Source organism: Gymnoscopelus microlampas (assembly GCF_963454915.1).
Source record: "Gymnoscopelus microlampas genome assembly, chromosome: 10".
Classification (NCBI taxonomy): domain Eukaryota; kingdom Metazoa; phylum Chordata; class Actinopteri; order Myctophiformes; family Myctophidae; genus Gymnoscopelus; species Gymnoscopelus microlampas.
Genome location: NC_139947.1, coordinates 24,756,345 through 24,780,989, shown reverse-complemented (window position 1 = coordinate 24,780,989; position 24,645 = coordinate 24,756,345). Strand labels below are relative to the sequence as shown.

At 39.5% G+C, this 24,645-nt stretch overlaps 1 protein-coding gene across 2 annotated transcripts; it reads right to left on the bottom strand.

The window, feature by feature from the left end:
• On the bottom strand, positions 1-20,905 carry foxp3b (forkhead box P3b). Of its 2 annotated transcripts, none has more exons than XM_084069172.1 (12): positions 20,796-20,905; positions 11,996-12,162; positions 9,683-9,803; positions 9,009-9,180; positions 8,180-8,272; positions 7,800-7,887; positions 7,011-7,085; positions 5,855-6,011; positions 4,857-4,933; positions 3,940-4,041; positions 3,190-3,311; positions 1-615 (listed from the first exon to the last, which is right to left on the bottom strand). In XM_084069172.1, the coding sequence occupies exons 2-12, from the start codon at positions 12,158-12,160 to the stop codon at positions 558-560; spliced, it is 1,230 nt and encodes a 409-aa protein (XP_083925298.1). In that variant the 5' UTR covers positions 12,161-12,162; positions 20,796-20,905; the 3' UTR covers positions 1-557. The 2 variants fall into 2 exon arrangements, with proteins under 2 accessions (XP_083925298.1, XP_083925299.1); XM_084069173.1 differs by having other exon boundaries at positions 7,014-7,085.
• Positions 20,906-24,645: the final 3,740 nt, after the last annotated feature.

The following is a 24,645-nucleotide window of genomic DNA, read 5'->3' as shown; positions in this document are numbered from 1 at the left end:
CAAGACAAATGGGCTTTTATTATACATAACCTACTGAATACCAGCCATGGGGGAGTGGAAACAACGATGGGTTGACCACGGGTGAATGAATTCACAAGCAAAGGCTTTTTACGTCTGAAAAAAGGACACTTTGTGGGAATGTTACTTAGCACCTGCTGTGAAACAGTCACTCTTGGTCATTTTTTAACAGCTTTGCCAAGAGTTAGAGAACTTTATTTCCATGAAACGCTTATTTAGCTGAGAGCAATGTTTTCTGATTATGGACTAATGTTGCTACAACATGTACTTATATCCACAGCAGACATTAGTACACTAAAAAATATACTGATTTTGTTCATGCTCTCCCAATGTCTGCAGATTTAGTGGTCCATACCAGAGTGAAACACACAATAGACTTGACTCAAATGTGTGGTGGAGTGGACATGAGGGCATAATGGTGTGGATATAATGGGAGTTGTGGCGCTTGAGTGCTCTCTGCAGGATATAAAAGGCATTGCAGAAAACACCCTGCACTGAGCAATGCTCCATTTTGTTTGCTCATTTTTGTTATCTTATCTTTAGGGTTCTTCTGGATTGAAGTTGGGGTAAGGTGCCAGCCACTTTGCAGGGTGATCCCTGAAAGAATGCAAATGGTATATTAGTTTGTGTATCCTGGTGAGAGACAGTTGGTATATACTGTATATCACACAGGTACAAAGCTCTTAATGTCACACATTCAAATCTAGCTCAGGATCTGTGCTGCATACTGTACAGTCTTAATGTGTTTTCTATTTCTGCACTATGTTAGATAAAACAGAATTGCCCTCTTTTGTAGGCCACAATGGACAGACAGTAAAACTATAAAATGTGAAATACAGCTTTAATTACTGTTTAACCGAGTGACAGCTAGTGTGGCCCTCAGTCCAAAATGGGTTACATTCTGACTCTAGAATAAAGGAACTAGAATTAAAGGTGCTGTAAGTGATATTTGTCTTTGTTAAAACAAAACAAAACAAAACAAAAGTTTAAAGTTTAAAGTTCTATGTCAATAATTGGGGTTTTCCTGTCTCTCCAGTTCTTTAATAAAAAAAATAACTTCAGGTCGGTCGGTCACTCATTTCATCCAATCAGGTGAGAGAAACCATTCATCAGCTTCAATTTTACTGCTCCAATTCCAATTTTGTTTGGAATTGGGTACGGTTTTAAATTGGTTTGCCTCTTACTTACAGGACAGAACTTTTAATGTGCAGATTGGGAACTGTTCCTCATCCTCAGCCCTACATGCGGCATCCCTCAAGGATCAATCTTAAGGCCTTAGGGCCTGTTCTCTCTGTACATGTACCCCCCCCCGTCCCCCCTCCCTTACCATTGTTATGCTGACGACACACAATTTTACTTACCAGCTACAACTGACAATACCAGCTCTCTAACAAATCTTTTTAACTGCCTGGAAGTCAACGAAAGCTGGATGGCTGCAAACTACCTCCAGCTGAACAAAAATAAAACTGAGGTAACTACGTATCTTTGGCCCTCCAACCTCAACCGCCGGTCTCTCCCAAGCACTTGGCCCCTCAGTAAAAAAAAAGGTGTCTTCTTTGACACAGCCCTACATTTTAATAAACAAGCCAGTAGTGTCCTAAAGGGCAGTTTTTATCAGCTTAGAACTAGCCAAGTTGAAACCGATCTTTTGTAATTCCCTATATCTGGGGCTGCCCCAGTCCACCATCTCCCGTCTACAGATTGTTCAAAATGCTGCTGCTAGAAGACTCATTACTGGAACAAAGAAACAAGAACATATTACCCCTGCTAGCACAACTGCACTGGTTACCAGTCACATTTAGAATTGAGTAAAGCTTTGCTCTTTGTTTTTAAAGCTCTCAACGGTCTAGCCCCTCCATACATTTCCGATCTGATAAAAGCACTTAGAATCGATCATCCACTCAGAAACTCCTTTCAGTTCCCCCGACAAACCTCAAAACCAAGGTGACCGGGCCTTCTCCGTAGCCCCATACACCCATACTTTGGAATAATCTCCCATTCCAGATTAAGACAAGCCCCAGCATTGAGATTTTTAAATCCAAATTAAAGACCCACCTTTGTTCTCCTGCTTTTAATACAGCTTGAGGTTCTATTTGTTTTTGTTGTTCTTACTACGTTGCCTTTATTATTGCTTTGTGAATAGACTAAGGTCTATGTATGTTTGGAAAGCACTTTGGGTCAACTGCTGTTGTTATTAAATGTGCTATTTACTTTAACAAAAAAGATCACTTACACCCCATTTAATAACCTACAATATTTTTGTTATTTCTTAGAAAATACAAGCAAAAACTACGTAAGGCATGATCAGCTTGCCCATCGTTGCCAGGCTTATTGCATTGAAACGTTTTTGTTCAGGTTTTGGTACACAGCGTTGGCTGGGTTATTGCATGGATGAAATAGGCTCTCTCTCTCTCCCTGATCAAGCTCTGGTCTGACATCACACAACAGAAACCGTTGCATAAAGACGAAAAATTTGCGCTGGCATCAACCGTTGCCGAACAATGATGATTTACATCGACGACGGACATATCCATATTTGGAATCCGGGTACACAGAAGAACACCAACACACACAACAGAAACAGTTGCTTAACAACGTCTGTTTTCGCTGACATCAGGTAAGTCCATATTTGGACACAGACAAACACCGCAACACACAACTTGAACTTTATATAGTAGGCTAGAGTTCATGTATTACTCATTTAGGATGTGATTCAAATCTGTTCTCAGTATTACACCATAACTTCATCCAACTTATTCCTTGAAACCACACATTCCAATTCAAATTCTGTCTGCTAATATTTTTTTTCATCACAACCAAATTCTCTTTTATATCCTGTATCTTGTATGAGTTCTCTCTCCTGATTGGATGAAATTGGTATCCAGACCTGAAAATGTATTTTCTGCTTACTAAAGAGCTGCTGATACCCTGTTACTGATCAAACACTCTCAAACAATGATTACTATCCGAATATTGAGCTATTTAACAAACAGAATATTCACATACAACCTTTATATGAATTTAGTACTACTTTGTTCAATATTTCTATACATCTGTATATTTTTGTATTGTCTAATTTGTGAGTTTATATATTTCAAATGCAATTTTGTATGCATTTCCTGTGAAACACATGAAATGGGCTGTATTACAAACAAACATTTCTTTGCATACCTGTAATATTTCTGCCCTTTCCTTCTCTGGTACTCCGTCTCATCCACTGTCCAAACAGCTCCCTTGCCTCCTTCCACGCGCACAAAACACTTGTGTAGGCTCAGATTATGGCGCACAGCATTCTGGGTGGAACAGCGTGCGACAGAAGATGAGAGTGCCACAAAGTCAAGCTTTCCTACAGCTAAACATATTATAACTATTTGTAAGAGTCCAGAAGGCTAAAGAGAATTTCACCTAGCTGAAAGATACATTTTAACCATAGCCCAAGTATCCCTATTCTAGGGCAAATATTCAGCAAACAGCTGAACTACAAGGCATTGTGAGCTTGTAGATCACCTATTTTCAGAGATGATATTTGGTGTAGGGGGTAAAGAGGATGGGGCCTCATATAGACCCCTGGAGGACTCCAGTTAGCGAAGTATATAGGAGTTAAGTGGCAACATTTTATTTTTTTTACAGATTTTATGCCTCACATAGTACAGAGGAGAGGAATAGAAAAGTATTAAGTAGGTAAAGAAAATAAAAATTGAAACATTTTATCTGCACAAATCCTATGGTGTTCTCTACTCTCTGGCACAAACATTTTTCAGATGGGGGTCTGCGGCCAAATACATATTAATTTGGGGGTCCTTGACATGAAATGGTTTGAGTACCAATGCTCTACAGCAAAATGAACAATCTTGTTGTGTCTGCACGTTGAGTCTCCAGGACATCCAGACGTTGAATAATGGAAGTGAGAGAGAGACAAACCTTCCAAGTGGCAGTGTTGTGACGGAAGTAGAAGAACATGGTGGTGAACCAGGTGTAGATCTCATTCAGTGTCCGCTGCTTGTCTGGAGACTCCAGTATCGACTGTAAAAACATGCAAAGTAAAAAAAAAAAAAGAATTACTTAACCCTCTGGATTTTACTGTGGAGTGGCAATGGAGCCCTAATTTTAAGCTGTAAAATTATATTTAACTGAGAGGGGTTGCATTTGTACACTCTCTACAAATGTAGCCAAATGTAAAGTAATATTTGTACAAAAAGATAACTGGATTTTACTTTGTACAGCATCAGAACCTTGGGCCATTGGTGGTGGTAAACAGTTAAAGGACAACTTTACCCATTTTCTTCATATAAGTGGTCCTCACTAATCTAATGCTCATGATAAATAAAATATTCTACTCGGTCTGTCTCTCATAGGAGGGCTGTGGACACCAGGAGGACTGTAGACAGATGATATCACTGGTGAATACCAGTGACATCATAGTTAGGCAGGATTTTTTTCTCAAACATTTCAAATTTGTTTAGATTTTTTTTTATTAACTTAAGAACAATGGCTTCCATTATATCATGCTAACTTTCCAGGAATAGAAAGCCTGCAGTTTCTATTAGCTTGTATTCCCCATCGATGATGTCACTGGTAGGCGGGTTTCTGAAATGTCCACAGCCCTCCTCTGAGACACAGACAGAGTAGACAAAAATGGTACCATATTATAATGAGCATTAGTGAGGACCAATCATATGAAAATGGCTGAAGTTGTTCTTTAAGTGATTATAGTTTTTATTTTATTTTAAATGTATTATTCCCCACAGATGCCTGTGCTTGCATGCACTCTCCTATCAACACATCCATTCAAATGGGACAAATGCCCTCTATCTTTTCTTTGATAAAGGACAACTCACCCATCTGATCAGGCAGGCGTAGGTGTAGGGAGGCCTAATGTTGTTGTATTTATAACACTCAATACTGGGAACCAGATCTGTGGAGCAATCCAACCACACATATGCCTTCAAATTAAGTTTCGAATGAATGAATAAAAAAATAATAATAATAATGTAAAAAAAAAAAAAAAAATACGAAAAGTCTTTTAAAATGCAACATTACTGAAGCAAAAACAGCAGAGAATGTGTTTACACTGCAAAAGCCTGAGTGTTCATTTACCTCTGATTTACCTCAGTAAAGGTGCAAAAGACAACATTCAGCTAATAGATGTCGCACTCCACTTCACATCACCATGTTGCATAATATTATTTCCCTGAATCACGCCTATAAGGCAACAGTCATGCATTTTGTAGCATTGTAATGTGTTGGCTACCTCCAAGCTTCCCTTAAAGAAGAACTGTCAGATTTTTCAACTTGTGCCCTATAGTTGTGCCTCTATAGTTTTGATTATTTGGGCAACATACGAAAGGTAGGAGTGAAAAGTATTGGAACTGGTCCATCTGTTTGCTTCCCCGTGGGTTCACATTCGGTGGGCATTCGGGTAATTACAAGTAGCATATGCCTTTTTACTTTTCAAATATAGGCTTATATTATTTCATTTGTCTGAAAACATTACTCCAGTTGCCAAGGGGAAAAAAGGACATTCCCCAACAAAAACAGAAGCAATGGATAATGGCTGCTGTCAGGGAAAAGGATAACCACCGTTTCGACAGCAATAGTCTTCCGCCGGGTTTTGACTAAAATAATTTGCCAAAATTATTAAAATTATTATTTCACAATCATAACATTTTGGGGGAAACGTGATTACGCACCTTTTTAAAAGCTATGTGGATATATTATTTGTTTTGTCATTTGTCCACCAATTTCTTTTGTATCAATACCACATTGCAGTGTAGGCTCTGAAGCAACGAGCAGATATAGACAGCACTGAGGTGTTGGTGATGGTGGCATGTGTTACCTGGCAGGAGGTGGGCGGTGCCAGCGTGCCAGTAGTAGGCACGCTGTGCCAACTCATCTGCGTCTTTAGTGGCACAGCGTGGCACTCGGCCCCCATCTGCTGCCTGGGGCTGCGGGAGGAACAGAGCCATGCTGTAGGGCCAGTCCGACGCCAGATTCTGAAGGGGTGGAGGATGGAGAGAGAGAGAGAGAGAGAGAGAGAGGAGTCACCAAGACTGGGCTAAAGGTAACACAGGTAAAATTCCTCAGTGTTAATTCAAAGCTGTAGCCCATAAGTTGCATGTGCTACCCAGGATTTGAACCCAGTTTCTCCTGCACGGGAGACCAAACTAAGATGGAATCCCGGCTTGGCCAGGGGAGATATTGCAGTTGTGAGCTTCAGGCAGTACTACTTGTCAACCAGTAGGTGTCCTACCAGAGTCTACATTTCTCAATGGAAAACAATGGAGATCACCTCCAAATATTGCAGATGTTTTAGTTATATTGTATCAACTTACTCTACCATGAAGATTGTACATGCTGTCCTCACATTGTTGCAGGCAATGTGTGTTATTTTCAGCTACTAGGTTTTCAGGCCACTATGCAGCCTTCAAATCTTGCGCTGATCAGAGGAATGGTCACAGAGTTATGGCCATTTGAAGTGTTAAACACTGCTGTAGTGCACCTTATGTGTGCAATTTATGTTTTTTTTTGTGTAACTATATTCCCATGCCAGACCCCTGAACAGTGTTTGTGCCATGTTTGGTGCGGATTGGAGCATCTGTGCGCCTGTGGACCCTGGTGTGACTATTCTCATGGCAGACCCCTGAACAGTGTTTGTGCCAAGTTTGGAGTGGTTTGGAGCAACGGTGCGCCTGTGGCCCCCAGGGGCCCTGTGGTGTGACTATTGTCACATGTTTGGCAAAGACATTTGGCATAAAAGGAAAAAAGGAGGCGACCAATGAATTATAGACCCCTGGGGGACCCCGGTCAACTGAGGTATATAGGGTTTAAGTGGTTGGTTAACACTAAGGATGTTACTGTAATGTATATGAAGGAAGACAACATTGAAATTGATTAGGGCAATTTTGGTCGATTCATTTCTTTCAAGCTCAAATGTTCATGCAGAACCCCACAACCCACAGCTTGAGCATTAAATTGATGAAAACCCAACCTACCACCTCAGTAAATTTGTGTTCAGAGAGCTGCAGATGAAGTTGCATTGCAAAGAGCTTCTGTTTCTCCAGAGTCAGCTAAAAGAGAGAGAATGTTCATTAAAGGTTGGACATACTGTAGTGGTACACTGGATTCATTGTCTCCGACAGGCGAAGGTGTCTGTCCATCTGTGTGTCCGTCTTTGTACAGCTAATCTCCGGCACTGTTGGACTGATCGGTGTGAGACTCACTGTGCACACAAACTCCCTGGAGGCCAGAGCAGATCCTCTGCCCCAATTTGTTTTACATCGGCCTGTTATAGCGCCACCAGGAGGTCGATCTTTGCTTAACTATTTTTTTGCTATTACTCTTAGATTTTGTCCAACCATAAAACAAATCGGTACAAATCGGTATTGTCTTAACCTAAAAAATTCAAATGAGAAACAAGGACTAAATATGCTCATCTGCAATCAGGCTGTTAAAACTGACTGTTGTTTGCTTATGAGGTAACAAAAGTCCATGCTTTCTCTATACAGTACCTCTATTTACTATCCCTACACCCAAATATGTGTCACCATATTTAGGCTACAATCTCCATTCCATCTGCAGGTTCAATGGGACTCTTGTATATAGTAGAGACAGCAATACAAGTCTGCTAGTGCAGTGTATTTGGATGGAAGGCAATATAGATAGTTTGTGTCGTCCACTGTGGCACCTGCAGATATAGGCTACTGATCTGAAGCTTACAGTTTGTACATAAGGGACAATATACTCACACAGTGCATCGTCGATGAAGTATAAATCAGGTTTACCTGGCTCTCCATATACTGCACCATATCCTGTTGGACCTTCCACTGAGCAATGCTTTTATCACTATGGCCATGATCCGAATAAAGGTGCCTAGAGACAAGGCAGAGAGCGTTACTATACAAAGGTGCAACAGACACAAGAAAGCACCATACACAGATTATACAACTGTCTTAACGAAGTCTCAACCTCAGCTGTAGACAGCTGATCTGTGAATCAGCAGTATACTGTATGGACTATTATTTTGGTTTATAATCCCCAGAGACTTTACTAATTTAGAGAAGTCCAATGTATCACATTTGTGATTGCAGTTTATATTAGATAATTAACATTTAAAACCACAGCAACATAATTAGATGTTATTGCGTGTCTGTCTATCACTTACTTCAGAAAGCTGGGAAAATCGTCCAGTGCTGCGTCACAGCCAGGCCAGCGGCAGAGTCCACTCACGAACAAAGCACTGCCACCCCTTGGGTTGCTAAAAGACATGGGATTTGATCAGAACTCACCTGTGCGTTATGACTTTGGCTTTAATGTACAAATTCACTACACAGTTCACTTCATTCTCACAATGACTGGTCAATGTACACATATAGCCATTTTCTCACATTACCCATAACATATACTGTAGAGGCATTACTGTCATTCAGATTGACCCTATGACATAAATAAAAGGGAACGTTTGGATTGGGATAGGGTTGAAAATGCACGCAGGCACGTCACGCACACATGCGCACACGTGTGCACACACACACACACACACACACACACACACACACACACACACACACACACACACACACACACACACACACACACACACACACACACACACACACACACACACACACACACACACACACACACACACACACACACACACACACACACACACACACACAGTCTCTCTCGCTCTCTCTCTCTCTATATATATATATATATATTTATTTATATATATATATTTATCTCATTCTCTCTCTCAAGTGAGGTCAAGTCACCTTTGTATTTGTATAGTGCATTTAAAAACAACAGAAGTTGACCCAAAGTACTTTACATTCACACAATAGCACAATCTCTCTCTCTCACTCTCTCTTGCAGGTGAAACTTTAACTAATAGGACAGATTTTGTCCATCATGGTAAAACTATAGTCTACTGCCATCTTTTAATGCTCCTACAGTTTGAGGTGGGGTGTAAATGGACAGAATTCAGTCACCAGTCCTGGGGCCTGGTCTTCCCCGGGCTCTGCTTTGGACTGCCTGTTCTCGGTGGGGAGGAGTAAAGCGTGTGTCTGGGAGCAGGGCCAGGGTGTGGGGGTGATGACTGCGAATGCTGGCCTGAGCTTCTTTCCACCTTGCATGGGGAAACAGGCTGAGATGAACTGTTCTCTGCAAGAGTGGAAGGGATGGCAACATGGTTGGCGTTACAGTACTGTAACTCTGGCATCAACAATACTGTACATCAAATTGTTGTAACCAAAAAACAAGTGTTATGTGTTGTCATCACACACTCCTAGCATCGTGGAAGTGACAGTTGAATTCAATACGCAGAAAAATCTAAAAGAATGGATGGCTTTCTTCAACCTAAGACCCAACCTAAATTCTCAGCTGATTCATCAGTTGGCACAATTTTTCTATGCACAAATGTGTGAATAATTTAGATAAGACATAGATGGACATGCCTCAAACATGACAGCTGATGATGTTCTAGGGTTCATGCCATTTCTTCTAATTCCGCACTCTGGATAAGAACATCAGCTAAATTCCTAGATTTTACATTTTAAATTGTGATGTGATATATGAATACATTTTCATTTATCTCAGGATTGCATTAACACAATGTATTACTGCATAAATTATTTCTGTGTTATTTATTATCAATGGTCTGTACCAAGTTGTAGTCTATGGATGGCCGGGGTCCCCTGACGCAGTACAGAGGGTCTGTGCTGGTACTGCAGGCTTGGAGATGGATCCAGGGGGGCCTGTCTTCTCCCTTCCACATTATTCCAGCCCTGGGAAGGAATAACAGCGATATTGAGCTACAAAACAGCATAGCATTTTGTTCAACAGAGCAAATGGCCTGTTTAATACATTATTATGGTACTATTCAATGGATTAATATTTATTACGTGTGGCTTGGTTGAACGCATGGCATTCTGCTGTCTGTTATTTTTCGATAGCGGACCGCTGCTATGAATAAAACACCATTGTATGGATGTAGTTCTGATTAACAGATTGTGCACCTAGATCATATCAATCTTCAGAAAGGAGTCCAAAAAGGTATGTTGCTAATCAGCTCATTCGCAAGTTCGCAACACCTCGTAAATGTAGAATATAATTACTTTTTGTGTAAGGAAGGATTTAAATCCCCTTTAAATCAATAAAATCCTTTTTGTTGTTATATTTTGTATCAAATTATTGTTTAACCACTTAAACCGTACACACTGATCTGCTATTTTCGCCGAATGTTTGCCCCAGAATACGGACAAGGGAGCTGCGTAATATGCAGGATAATAAACACCGACAGGGGTCCTACATCACCTGGGTTTTTTTTTCAAAAATGATCGCACCCCTGTTCATTATCCCTTACATATAGTTATCACAATTATATAATATACATAAATATTAGAAAACATGAGGGTTTGAGTTGTTGTGGGTGTACAGTAGATGTGTCATGTGTATGTTTAGGTCCATGACACCTCCATAAAATCATGTAATCTGATGCCCCAAAACACCCCCCCATCACACCCATGCACCATTATCAACAGTCAAACCTTACCTAACCCACATTACCCTATAACATTGCCTCTCCACTTAGGCTTGGAAACAATTAGTACAAGATATCAAACAAACAAGGCCTTCGTAACAAACAAAATAGCTATAAATACACAATAGCGGTGATGATTCAGTCTCGGGGCTAATGGCAACAGACCATTGAACACTGACGTGGGTTGCTAGGGGCGGTGGAAACAAGAGAGGCTGCTCCGCTCCTTACACCCAGACCAAAGTGGTTTGAAACTACCAACATTTCCATCCGTAGAGCCTTGCACTACCACTAGTGGGGCTAAAATTGTAACCACATGAACTCTAGTCTAGAGTCCATATTCTGGGTCAAACTTCCGATGAAAAGTAGATCTACAAGCTAGTTTCTGCCTACGATATTTATTGTAGAGTGAAAACAGGTTGGCCTGTAAGACCCCTGGGGGACTTTGTTCAACTAAGCATACAGTTTAAGTGGGTAAAGAATGGAATATTTTAAATTTAAGAAGCCAATAGAGGAAAGACCATAGGGTCAATCCTGCAAAGTGCCTATTGGATAACATAGCATTTGTGCAGCATACATCTAAATATAATGCATAGCTTCTGTGAGCAAGAATATACAACTGAATAATACAACTAGCCTCTATCTAAATAAGCAACAAGTAAGGGTCCATTTGGTTCCATTTGTACACTTTCTGTGTTAAGTTAACACTGAGGATATTACTGTGAACAGACACAGTGGAGACTTCAGTGTAGTCTGAAGAGCTGAGTTTTCTGACTGCGGCGGGAAAAATGCATACCTTGCTAGTTTTTTTCTTTCAAGGAGTAAAATTGTTTTAGTACAATGTGACTGACTGACCTAATTTGTCTTAGCTAGAACGCATCCATTGCAATGTCAATATTGCACATGTGCACATTGCAATATCCATGCTGAAACGATATGATGCAGCAATAACTCTGAGTTCCAAATGGATACATTAACAGAGAGGATTTGACTGTGTAGGGTATCTCTATTCCGTATTCCTACTGTATCAATAAAAATCAAATGAACACAGAAGACTGCCTACTCTCCAGTAAATAAGACAGCTACTTTGGGAATCAAATATATTTTACACTGCACTTCATATTGCATATATTGTGTATTTATTTAGTTTGCTTTTGTCTTCTTCTTCAGTTTTATCTAAAGCACTTGGTAAATTCGTTTTTGATACGTGCTAAAAACATAACCTTTATCTTATCAGCTCTCGGCTCTAGTAAACAGAAAATACATTTTCAGGTTGAGATACCAATTTAATTTAAACTCATACAGGATAAACAAGTGAAATTGGGATTGCATATAAACGTCATATTGAACCCCCCCCAGCCCCCACCCCTGTGTGTGTGGAAGTCATAGCTACATGACTAATACACCAAACCAACCTAAGCTTGAAGCAGTGAATCATACCTTGCTTCTGGAAGGTGGAGGTGAAACCTGGGATTGTCGAGCCTGGGAAGGAGGACAGGACCACTCTAGCTGCTCTGCTGTCTTGTCACTTTGCTGTTGCGCTTTGTGCTGATGTCCACTCCTCCTCCGCTCACATCTCAACTTCTCGCTGGCAGTCTCTGGCATCCCTAGAATGGCAGAAAGGAGAGGGTAGTGGTTCAGAATTATGCTGAGCTCAAAGCAGTAGGGCAGGGTGGATGGGGTTCTTTAAAATGCAGAGGAATGTTTTAGCGTGCAGTTCTTGAAATTGCATATTTTGACGATTTTCCTCTGCCATCAGAGAGAATAATCTCTCTTAGACTAGAAAGATGCATATATTTCTGTCCAAAAATGACAACAGGTTGTCGCGGCTACTGGATACCGGTAAAGCTACAGTAGAAAGAACAACTACATAAAAGTATACACACTTCAATAAACTATAAAGAGAATAGATAGGACCCAATGGGCAAATCTGCGCGTCATAAATAAAGAAGGAGTGCCATATGCATCTTCATTACAGCAGCATTGCAGTATTTAGACAGAATGTGTAGACTGGTGATTCTCAAAGTGAGGTCCAGAGAACGTGACGCGTTGTGTGCTTGTAGATGTGCTACTATGACTATATATGAAATGTTGTGCCTGCATGACATGCACAAAATAGGGATGCCAGGTTGAAAGTGCTTAATTTCACAATAATTTCACCAGCTACGGTAATCCAATGAGAACATTTATAAGAATGACTATTCAGAAGATAGGTTTCTTTCTCTTCCCCAACAGTGTGAGCCTATACTGAATTATTAAATGATACAACTGTCTAGTAAACTATAGACAGCAGAATTCTGTACTTAATCTAAACAACCAAGATCTTCTCTTATCGGGGTCCATGGCACCCAATCTTTTAAAATGGGGCAATAGACAATACAATAATATTCCCACACTGTAGATCCAACAAGATAAGTCTAATTTGGTAAAATCTGAAACTCTAAATAGAAACACTGGAGATCAAATGCTGTTGGGCCTGATGCAAATGTTGTGGTTGGGCACAGGTGCAAACTTTCGCTGCACTTAAAAAGGAGCATGCGCGCGCGCACACACACACACGCGCACGCACACACACAGATCGACAGACAGATCGCTCAGATAGCATCACAGGCATCTGACTAAACACAACAGTGGGAAGAACAGGGGTTGGTGTGCTTGCATCACTGCACATGGTTCTATGCAACTTGCACGCACTAGGATTAGCATATATCGTATAGATGCAAAACAACAATGTACTATGTGAAAAGAATGTGACCCATTGATATGGGTCGTTAAATGCTATTATACACATTGATAAGCACAGTTATGTGGCATAATAATGAGTTGTGCATTTTCTAAGAATACCCAAATGTATTCTTTGAGCGAAGTGGTATTACAAATTATCAGCCCTTGTTTTCAACTCTGTACTTGAGGCCAGGAAGAGGAGCATGCAATTTCACAGTAAACAAACAGAGCTTTGGAAACAACCGCTAAGTATGCAAATGAACCACCCACAGAAAAAGAAAGAGAAAGCATTGAAGCAGTTTGTGGCTTCTCATTTTGGTCTCTATCTCCTGCAACTTCGGTCTTATCTCTCAATAAAAGCATCCTTTGAATGTCAAAGCATTCATTTTAATGCAAGAATCCTATTCTTGCATTTCAATGCCTGTGGATGAAAGCACCACAAATTGTTAGAATGCAATCATGAAGACGTTGATTATATCATTTTATTCTATTTGACAGTGCTGCATGTACTAAATAAGAGTTGGAGAGGGTGAAACATTGAGAGCATTGCTCTCAATGTTTTGTTTTGTTTGTACAGTCAACATATGGTTTACCACTAATATACAAAGTAAAAAGTTTCACTTTGGATTTATTCCACACACATTACTGTGTGGAAACTTGCCGAGGCGTAATATGGGTACTTCGAATATTATGTGGGTTTTATTACTCACAAACTTCCATATCTGAAAATATCTGATATGGAAGTGTGTGTGTGTATGTGGTGGGTAACCTTATAATAACCTAAATAACAATAGCTTGAACAAGAAATTTACACTTCACATATATTTCAAAGACATGTTTTTACTTTTATGAAAAGAAACTGAGTTATGCGATCATTAACCAGAGACGGCCGTAGCAGGAGTAACAATCCACTTTCCAATATGTTTAGTTAAATAAATTGGCAAAGAGGAGGCATTGTTTGGTGCATCCTGAAGGGTTCTAAATTGCAAAAGAAATGTGTCTGGCGAGTCCTCGATGCAGAAATTCCTATTGTTAGTCTAATCCAGGTGAGCAAAAGCAGATCTGTTCAGACGATTTGGAGGGATAATTGAGTACAATTAGATACATACATTCAAACAATGAAGGACACATTTTTGGATTGAAACATTTGACCAAAACCTGTACTAAGAGCTAAGACAGACAGAATGTTACCATGGAATAGTATAAAAAAATGTAGGACTGTCATGATCATGACATTTTATGTGACAATTAATTGTCATACTGTAGGCCTACAAATTGTGATTAACAATGTAATTGTCTTTTTGGCATTGAACATTGGAACATATGAATAGTGTAAATAGCTGATCTACAAGCTCACAACGCGTCACATTGCGACCACTGTAGATTTACTATTTCTGGAAAATATTTGAAAATGTATGAACATTTTTCAACATAAATACGATTATGACGATTATGCATTATAATTGTGATTATGTAAAATAACTGCGATTAAGCAATAACTGTGATAGGTGTAATTACAAGTAGGTAAATCCTGCTGAAAGACGACGTTGGGACATATTAGTCACAGCTATAAATGGAAGATTCATGTCAATGAGACCTGTGTGGGATATGTGTTACTAACAACATTTCCTCACGCAAATCTCAAATCACAGCACATAATAACACATAATTTGTTAGGATTTGCTTTCATTCCACAATACGCCGTTCACAACAGTACTCAGTGCTTAATTGCTGTGAATGTTAAAGGAATAGTTCACCCAAAGAATGACTTTTTTCCCCCGATCAATTACACACCCCATGAAGCCTTGAATTCATGGATTTTCTTTTTGTTTTTGACGCATTCCTGAGCCAATAATTTGATGTATTTCAGGTAGGAGACTCAAAGAGACTCAAAATCGTCATGAATTCAATGCTTCATGGGGTGTGTAATTGATCGAAAATAATTTTTGGGTGAACTACTCCTTTAAGGAATAGTCACTAGAAAATACTGTCTCGTTGTACAGATCAAACATCCAAGGCTGCTTACTAACAACGTTGTTCCCATATGTGGTTTCATAGTTAGTTGTTGGTAGTGTACCGAAAAACAATACTTCTGTTATGGGCTTTTATGTGGCAAAGTATGTAGACAAATCACGGCTTACTGTGTATTTATACCAATACACTGAAACCACAACTTAGACTTTATCATAACGATTTAGGTATTTAATCAACACTCTTATCCGGAGTGACAGACTGTATAAAGTGCAAAATCTGAGTAAATGACACGAACCCTATAGTCAACAAACGACAGGGTAAATGGTTGCATACTTTAAGTAGAGTGCAAAGAAAAACATCAATATACAATTTAGGAATTTAGCAGACGCTCTTATACAAAGCAAATTACAAGTGCAAAATTGTAATAAGCAGAGTAAGCATGAGCTCTACTAGTCAATAAATAACAAGGGAAATAGTCACATAAGTGGAGTGCCGAGAGACAGTGCTTTGAAGAAGCTTGGATGCCAGGTAAACAATGAACCAAGCATCTTTCTGAACAACATGCTGTCTAAATCACATTCGTAACATGTGTGGTCGAGAAAAACGAATCTAAGAAACAAAACAAGAGAACAAGTAGCCTAATCAAGATATCTGCATAGAAAACTAGCACCAAGAAGGGTTACAAGGACAACATTTTTGAGTATAGTACCAAGTAACTAGCCTGGTAAAGCCCCTCCCTCCGTAAAATCTCATTTCCATTTGATTTCACTCCTGAAATAAATTACATATGAGATTTACGGAGGGAGGGTTTACCAGGCTACCAAGTAACTAGAACACCAGGCAAACATCAAACCTGACATTTGTCTAAAACAACATGTGATCTAAATAACATTCTTAGCATTTCAGATCAAGCAAACAGTATACTGCAGTGATGTTGCTAGGTTTTCAATGTAATGGGTCCTGGGATGCAAGGGTGGTCTTTTAGATGGGTCCCAGGGACATTTTATGGGTCCCCAATTACACGTCCCCCCCCCCCTATCGTTTTCTTTGATCTCCAATCTCCATATCTTCTATGCGTGTGTGACTGTGTACATTATATCCTGATGCAGTGGATTCACTGCACCTTCAGGCAGCGACCCCCCAAAATAATCATATTTTAACTGGGGACCCCCACCCTGAGGAATTAGGAGTTGAGGCACTTAATTTAGTTTGATTCAGTTCCACAGATACATATTGTGAAAATAGCAGATCTAGATCAGTGCGACCCGTTCCTGCTTTTCAAGACCGATACCGATATATATACATATATTAAAAAATCATAAATATATTTTTTCAAATGTATATGATTCTGTAGTATTAGCACACCTTATGGTAAGAAATACTAGTAGTGGGCAACAGGTGGATTTAACATACCTTTGACCAATAGAATACATTTAATCATAGAACCTTTTAATCATTATTATTATTTTATTTTGTATTATTTATGAATGTAGAATTTATTTTTACTATTTATTGTGTAGACTGAAAACACTGGCTTACAGTGGAAGTATTGGCAAATAAAGAAATAGGAATTCAAGAAATAATGAAGACAAATACTGACAATGCCTATGAACATTGGCTTGCAGTTTGCACATAGTCAACATGCAATAATACTATTAGGCTTGTCATTGAGAAAGGAAAATAAAGTTGTCTTTTTGAGGAGAAGTGGAACCTTATAAGTCACTTTAAGTTTAGCATGAGGGAGAGGGTCTACCCTCTTCAGGGAATTAATTGTTATGATATCTCTAAGCTACAGAAAACATCCAGTTGCCTATTAAACATACACAAGACACAGACGATAGACAACCGGTTACTTACAGCTGCCATTAATTAGTGCTTTTGTTTGCCTTTGTGGTCAAATCAGGGTCAAATGCATAGGATCAACGAGCCATCGTTAACCTGCTAATGTTACACAGCTGATTGGCAACATGCATTAATCCACCACATACATCACTCTGATCTCCAAGCAAGTGGGAGAACACTCTAAAATCGGGGATTTTACTTTGGCTGGTCAATTTAAGATGACAACAGCAACAGAGATTAGTAGTAGACCTGTATGTATGATGATCAGTTATTATTCCAGACAGTGGTCCGTCTATCCAAGACGTTTTAACACGTTTAAGAGCAGGTCCTCATGCCGTCTCTCTCTCTCTCTCTGTGTGAGTAGCGTAGACTAAGGGCAGGTACACACTACAAGACATTAGGTCCGATATTGCTGTCGCCGACATTTTTTGGCGCTCGCCGACAAAACCTCCCGACCTGACGCAGATCGGCCTTTGATCGGCGAGAAAATGCTCTGTGTGTGTGAAAGGCTCTGCGACCCGATGTGGCCGCGATTCTCCGCTCTGCGACGGCTTTTCAGATATCTAAATTGTTAGATATTCATCTCTGTCTGGGACAGGACAAGAGACAATATCATACAGTGTGAAAGGAGCCGAGACCATTCTGCGAGCAAATCCACGCTGCAGCCAATGAGAGCACATTACAGCAACCGTGGCTAGGGGAGCGTCGCTGGATCTGACCACAACAAACAGTCCCTACCACAATATTACCTTCCAGTCCTGTATTAAGTTAACATTATAAAACTAAATGAGAAAGTGAGCGAGCCTGGTGGGCTGTTTATTTTAGAGGAATTGTACAGAGAGACAGAGACAGAGCGAGAGCTCTCTCTCTCTCTCTGTGTGTGTGTGTGTGTGTGTGTGTGTGTGTGTGTGTGTGTGTGTCTGTGAGTGCAGCATGCCTGTGACACACGCTGTGTCTGAACAGCGTTGCCACATGTTGCGAGAGAAATAAGCAACCAGGTCTATGAAAACAAGCCCAAGAAAAGGCCACTTGAGCACTTTAAACCTATTTACAAATACATTGGATATTTGAAAATAGCCAATCTACAAGCTCACGTTGTAGATAGGCTATTTTTAAAGAAGACATTGGGGGGGGGGGGGGTTGTGGAGTATTTTCCAAATCCACACAGATCTTGTATGGGGGTCTATGGCACAACATATTTTCAGAAGGGGGAGGTCTGCGCATCTGCGGACAAATATTAATTTGGGGGTCCTTGCCATGAAAATGTTTGAGAACAACTGGTTCAAACAACATTAGGAAACAAGGCCAAAAAAGCAACTACACTTTCAAGCAACTTTACAGAAAAATAATCCCAAAGTCGCTTATAATAAGCGGACATGGCAACTGTCACAGCGGAATTAGCGCACTTGCCGTGCGAGAGAGAGAGAGAGAGAGAGAGAGAGAGAGAGAGAGAGAGAGAGAGAGAGAGAGAGAGAGAGAGAGAGAGAGAGAGAGAGAGAGAGAGAGAGAGAGAGAGAGAGAGAGAGAGAGAGAGAGAGAGAGAGAGAGAGAGAGAGAGAGAGAGAGAGAGAGAGAGAGAGAGAGAGAGAGAGAGAGAGAGAGAGAGAGAGAGAGAGAGAGAGAGAGAGAGAGAGAGAGAGAGAGAGAGAGAGAGAGAGAGGGGGAGAGGCATATCACGGGATACCTCGATTAAAATGAATTGGAATAAACAAAAATGTATGTATTGGGTCTGACTCTGGAGATAGCATCCTAGTGAACTATCCTACAGTGTGTCAGCCCTTGTCGGGGATCAATCGTGCTGTGAAGACCACAACGATATTATGACAGCCGATTTCAAGGAATAAACTCCTGCAGTGTGTTATGCTTAACGATCAGATGACCCCCCGACAACTTTAAGGTCCTGCAGTGTGTACTTGCCTTAACAGCGAGGGGCTGTGCTGCTGCTTCTGCCACACAACGCCGTTTAACCGAGTTATACTTCTCCAGTACAACGGTGTCTAACCGGAGAGTTATACTTCTCCACCAACGGTGCCTAACCGAGAGAGTCCATGTAGATCACAGCTGACAAATATTATATATTATCGGAGCTAATCGGAGCTGCGTCCCATGGACGCACTAGAGTTGTCATGAATGCGTCCTTTCGCAATATGGTGCGTCAGCGACGCAGGACGCAGGCCTACGAGCATCTCTGATACTGTATGTCTATCTAGATAACATAACATATTTGAAGAAGTAACCAACATGCATAGTATAACTAATATCTATTGAAAACATAACCAATTGACAAAGCATAGCATTTATGTAATGTAATAATTGCGATAGATAGATAGATAGATAGATAGATAGATAGATAGATAGATAGATAGATAGATAGATAGATAGATAGATAGATAGATAGATAGATAGATAGATAGATAGATAGATAGATAGATAGATAGATAGATAGATAGATAGATAGATCGATCTTTATTAATCAAGCGAGGGGAGTTCAGTTGTCCCTAGAGGCCTTTTTTTTAATGCTTCACTTTGATTTGAGCTACTTTGTCTCAGGGAGCAAAAACATATGTTATAATATGCTCAGACCTTATGGGTCAATTTTGACACTCTCGGGTTAATTAACACTGCTGTGTGCACATTATTGCAAGTGGTTTACAACAATATTTTTTGTTCTGTTAACAAAGCTGAAATCAGGATCCTTTGGATCTTAGACATAATATGAAATGCAATACAGTAACTGACTAAATCAGGATTATTTACTTGGCTGTTTGTCATGGTGGTGATGTAGGAATACAAATTTGTACTCCTGAATTGCACTCACTGAGAGCCACAGTCGCTCTATCTTCACTACTAAATATACAGGTCAGTTTTATTCATTTCAATTAAACAATTCTATCATTCACAACAACAATTACAGTGTTGCATAGCACTACAAGACAGCAGACTTTCAAATAACAATTCCTTAAAAAACATATTTTGTAATTTCATAACTGCAGGTGATAGAAAAATAAGGATTAGCTACCACATGCATGCCTGTGCTTCGTTTTTTCTCTTATATTGAATATTATCTACTTACATCTAACCAGTGGTGTAAAGTAACTACTTACATTTACTCAAGTACTGTACTTAAGTACAATTTTGAGGTACTTTTACTTTATTGGAGTATTTCCAATTTTCAGTACTTTTACTTCTACTCCACTACATCTCAGAGGCAAATATTGTACTTTTTACTCTACTACAATTATTTGAAAACTTGAGTTACTAGTTACTTTGTAGATTTAGATTATTATTACAAAACATACATTATTCACTTCAGCTCTATATACATTTTGGCCATTTGAAAATAGCCGATCTACAAGCTCACAATGCGTAGCGATGTGACGCATTGTGAGCTTGTAGATCTTCTATTTTCAAAAGTTTTTTATAAATTTAAAAAGTTGTGAATTAGGACATTCTGCATAATGAGTACTTTCTACTTTTGGTACTTTAAGTACATTTTGATACCAATACTTTTGCACTTTTACTCAAGTAAATGTTGAATTCCGGACTTTTACTTCTACTACTACTTCTACATTGCAGTATTGATACTTTTACTTTTGAGTACTTTTTCCACCACTGCATCTAACTCACAATGTTTCAAGCTAATGATGAATGTTCCAAATTAATGAATGATATGCAAGCTGGATGGGTGGGTTGTCCTTACCTTGTACCCTCTGTGCAGCGCACACCTTGATGTCTTCTCTCTTCCTGTTCTTCCTGCTAACTGAGATACTTCAAAATGGAAAAGCACACAAATATACAGAGGGGGTTATTACACAGGAAACGTGCTAAGAGGCATAACCAGAAATCACCATTTATACCAGGAAGGAAACAAATTGGAACTACCTCTTTGCCAAAAAAAAGTGCAATGGCAATTGCAATGACAATTTCAAATTAAAATCTCTAAATATATCAACTTGTGTATAATAAATTGTCCTTTTGTTTGTATTGTATCTATCTTAAGCACTTAAAATCCAATGAGGGTCTTATGTTACTCATGCAAAAGAAAAAAGAAAAGAAGAATCACTTTTACAGCAAGCTCCATCATTCGTAGTTTTCAGGAAAAATGTTAGAGCAAAAGAGAAAAACCACATAGGAAAAATTATAAAAATGATGTGGAATTATTACATAACATTAAGCAGTAAAAGTAAATGAAATCCTAATAACTTCTGACCTTAACCACTTAAAGGAGTAGTTCACCAAAATTAAATATTTATTGTCCCTCAATTACACATCCCATGAAGCCTTGAATTCATGGAGATTTTTTAGTTTTGCTCGCATTCCTAAGCCAATAATTTGATGACCAGCGGAGTCTCCGGTATGGGACTTGCGAAGTCTCCTACCGGAGATAAGCATCTTTCCGCCAGTCATCAAATTATTGGGTCAGGAAAGCGACAAAAACAAAAAAATCTCTATGAATTCAAGGCTTCATGGGGTGTGTAATTGCTAGAAAATACGATTTTGTTTTTGGATTAACTACTCCTTTAAAGCCTCACTTTGTAATAAAATAAACATTTGTAATTTTGTATGGTAGAGTATGTTAACAATACAACTTATACAATAGGGGGGGTTCTCACTGCTCTTCTATTGAGACATTTAGATTGTGTCAAAGGTCACGTCTCACCTAGACACAGGATCTGACACAAATTCTGACCTGATGGTCAAGATTCAATGTATCCCCCGAGCAAGCAGGCAGGCTCTATTAGCTCAATGGTAAAAATGTCAGCACTTAAGCAGGAAACCAGGTTCAAATCCGGGGTAGAACAGGAGCCTTATTCATAAATAGCCAAAACAACCAATCAACAAGTTCACAACAAATGCATATACCTATGTGTTTTTATCTTGGGGGTGATTTGAATATTTAAAAAAAAAATGCTTGAACATATTCGCCTCTAATGAAATTCCCAAAATAAGGATACCAGGTTGAAAGTGGCTAAGATTACACAACATTACATTACATTACATTACAGTCATTTAGCAGACGCTTTTATGCAAAGCGACTTAACTGACTACTGAGTTGGCTGACCTGCTGGCTAGCTATAGTGGTCCAGTTTACTGTTTACAGGCGACACTGCACCAGACATTGTTGAAAGAATGGCTGACCCATTTGGCCTGGACCTAAAGGAAGTGGTGTAAAGTACATTTACTCAAGTACTGTACTTAAGTACAATTTTGAGGCACTTTTACTTTACCGGAGTGTTTCCAATTGTCTACTCCATTACATCTCAGAGGTAAATATTGTACTTTTACTGCACTACAATTATTTGAAAACTTTAGTTACTAGTTACTTTGCAGATATAAATATATTACATTATAAAACATACATCAACCACTTTAGCCCTATTTTATACCTAGGCTATTTGAAAATAGCTCACATCGCATGTGTCGCATCACGACCTGTTGTGAGCTTGTAGATCTGCTATTTTCAAACATTTTATTAGCCTACTTTTACTTTAGGTGCTTTAAGTACCAGTATTTTAGTATTTTGATACCAATACTTTTGTACTTTTAGTCAAGCAAATTTTGAATTCCAGACTTTTACTTGTAAAAACTACATTGCAGTATTGATACTTTTACTTAAGTAAAACATTTGAGTACTTTTTCCACCACTGCCTAAAGGTATCTACAACTGACAAATTTTACATTTTGGGGGTTACGGTATTTTGTCTCCATTGTAAGTTATTACAAACTACAAATACCACATCATGGTTATACGCCTCTCCCAACCAGTTGCAATTTACATCCATGTCTGTCCAGACTCATATAAGCCTTCAGTAGTATATTTAATGAAGACTGAAAGAATTCGTGTCGAGTGTAAAAAATGCAAAATGTATGAGTAATAATTATTGTATTATGTTTTGTGTGAATTCTAATCAATTCATCTTTGAGTCCAACTGGTGAAGGCAGGGCCTGAGGAAGAAGAGCAGCCATCTTGAAATTGAAGGTTCCAGGTTCGATCCCCGGCTCCTCCTGGCTTTGCGTTGAAGTGTCCTTGGGCAAGACACCTCTCCAGATGTGCAGGTTGGTGCCTTGCATTGTGTGTAATTGTGTGTCAATGTGTGAATGTAAAGCACACTGTGAAGCACTTTGGACAAAGGCGCTTTAGAAATGCACCATTTACCAAGTGGATGTTTATGCCAAAGTTGGGACGGACGGAAAGAGGGACGGACAGATGAAGTGATGGACGTACTGTATCTGACCTTCGAGTCACATCACGTGGCTTGAAGGACAGATACGACAAAAGTACACTTCCATGTGGGTGCTGGGGGCGTGTCCAATAGGTTTTGTTTTTTTGCGTGTGAGAGCAGCTGACCCATTCACCCGCAGCCCGGGTTACGGGTCGGCCCGCTCATCACTACTGCACAGGGTTCCCACACATTTTTACAAATGCATTTCCAAAACTTTTCCAAAACCTTCCCAAAATGTTTAACCTGATTTCCAGGCCTATATACAGTAGCAGTCATTCAGCGCAATATTGAGTCTCTTACTCCAGTGTGCAATACCCAAAGACAGGAAGTGTAGCAAAAATAACGAATAATGGTATACTAGAGGAAAGGTGGGTTCCACCACACATCAGCCATGTAAGTTTGGCCAGCCGGTCCGGTCCATCACAGGACAGGACCGTGGTCAACAGAGGTAAGAAGGCACTGGAATAACTCATTTTCATCAGGACCTGATGAAGATGTAATTCACATTGAAAAGTTGTCCCCTTTTGTACTCTGCACCTTCATAAAAAAAAAAGGCAATTAAATACATCCGAGTTGTTCCAGTGCCTCCTTCTTACCTCTATAGAATGGTAGGCCTTTGTGTCAAACATGCATGCAGTAGAGCCACATTATTTGCAAAACCACCTATCATAGGGCATAGCGCAGAGTACAAGACTTATTATGGCATCCGACCATATCATTATAATTTTTCACTAATCTTCTATTGATCCTCACTTGATTGATTCACACTCGAGTGAGGGCGTCACATGACAAAAGAACAGATCTACAAGCTTACAACACATGTTGTGAGCTTGTAGGTCTGTTCTTTTTGTCACATGACAGGAAATAGACAAGTGATTTTTATTATGGTACTGTATGTGTGCCTTCTGCTACATGCACATTTGACACTGCTGCTAAAGATATCCTTCCTATCTTAAGAGGTTATCATACCGGCTGTTCTACCTGTACTTTAAGTATATTTATATAATTTAGATTTTTACTTCATTACATCCAGAATGTTGACGCTACATGCATCAATATTTGCTGACGTAAGCCTTGGTAGTAGCCTACTGTATGTCGTGACAATAAACTGCATATCATCAAATGTATTACCACTCGGCAAATGTGATTCATTAATATTGTGGCAGTGATTCACTTTTCCCAAACAAATGTGTTAGAATGCATATTGAGTGAGAGTGTGAGTGAGTGTGTGAGTGCGTGCGTGCGTGCGCAAGTATTATTGTATTTGTTTCTTAACATTTTAGTTTTCCTGTTGAGGACATTAGGCTGCAATCACGCAACCCGTTC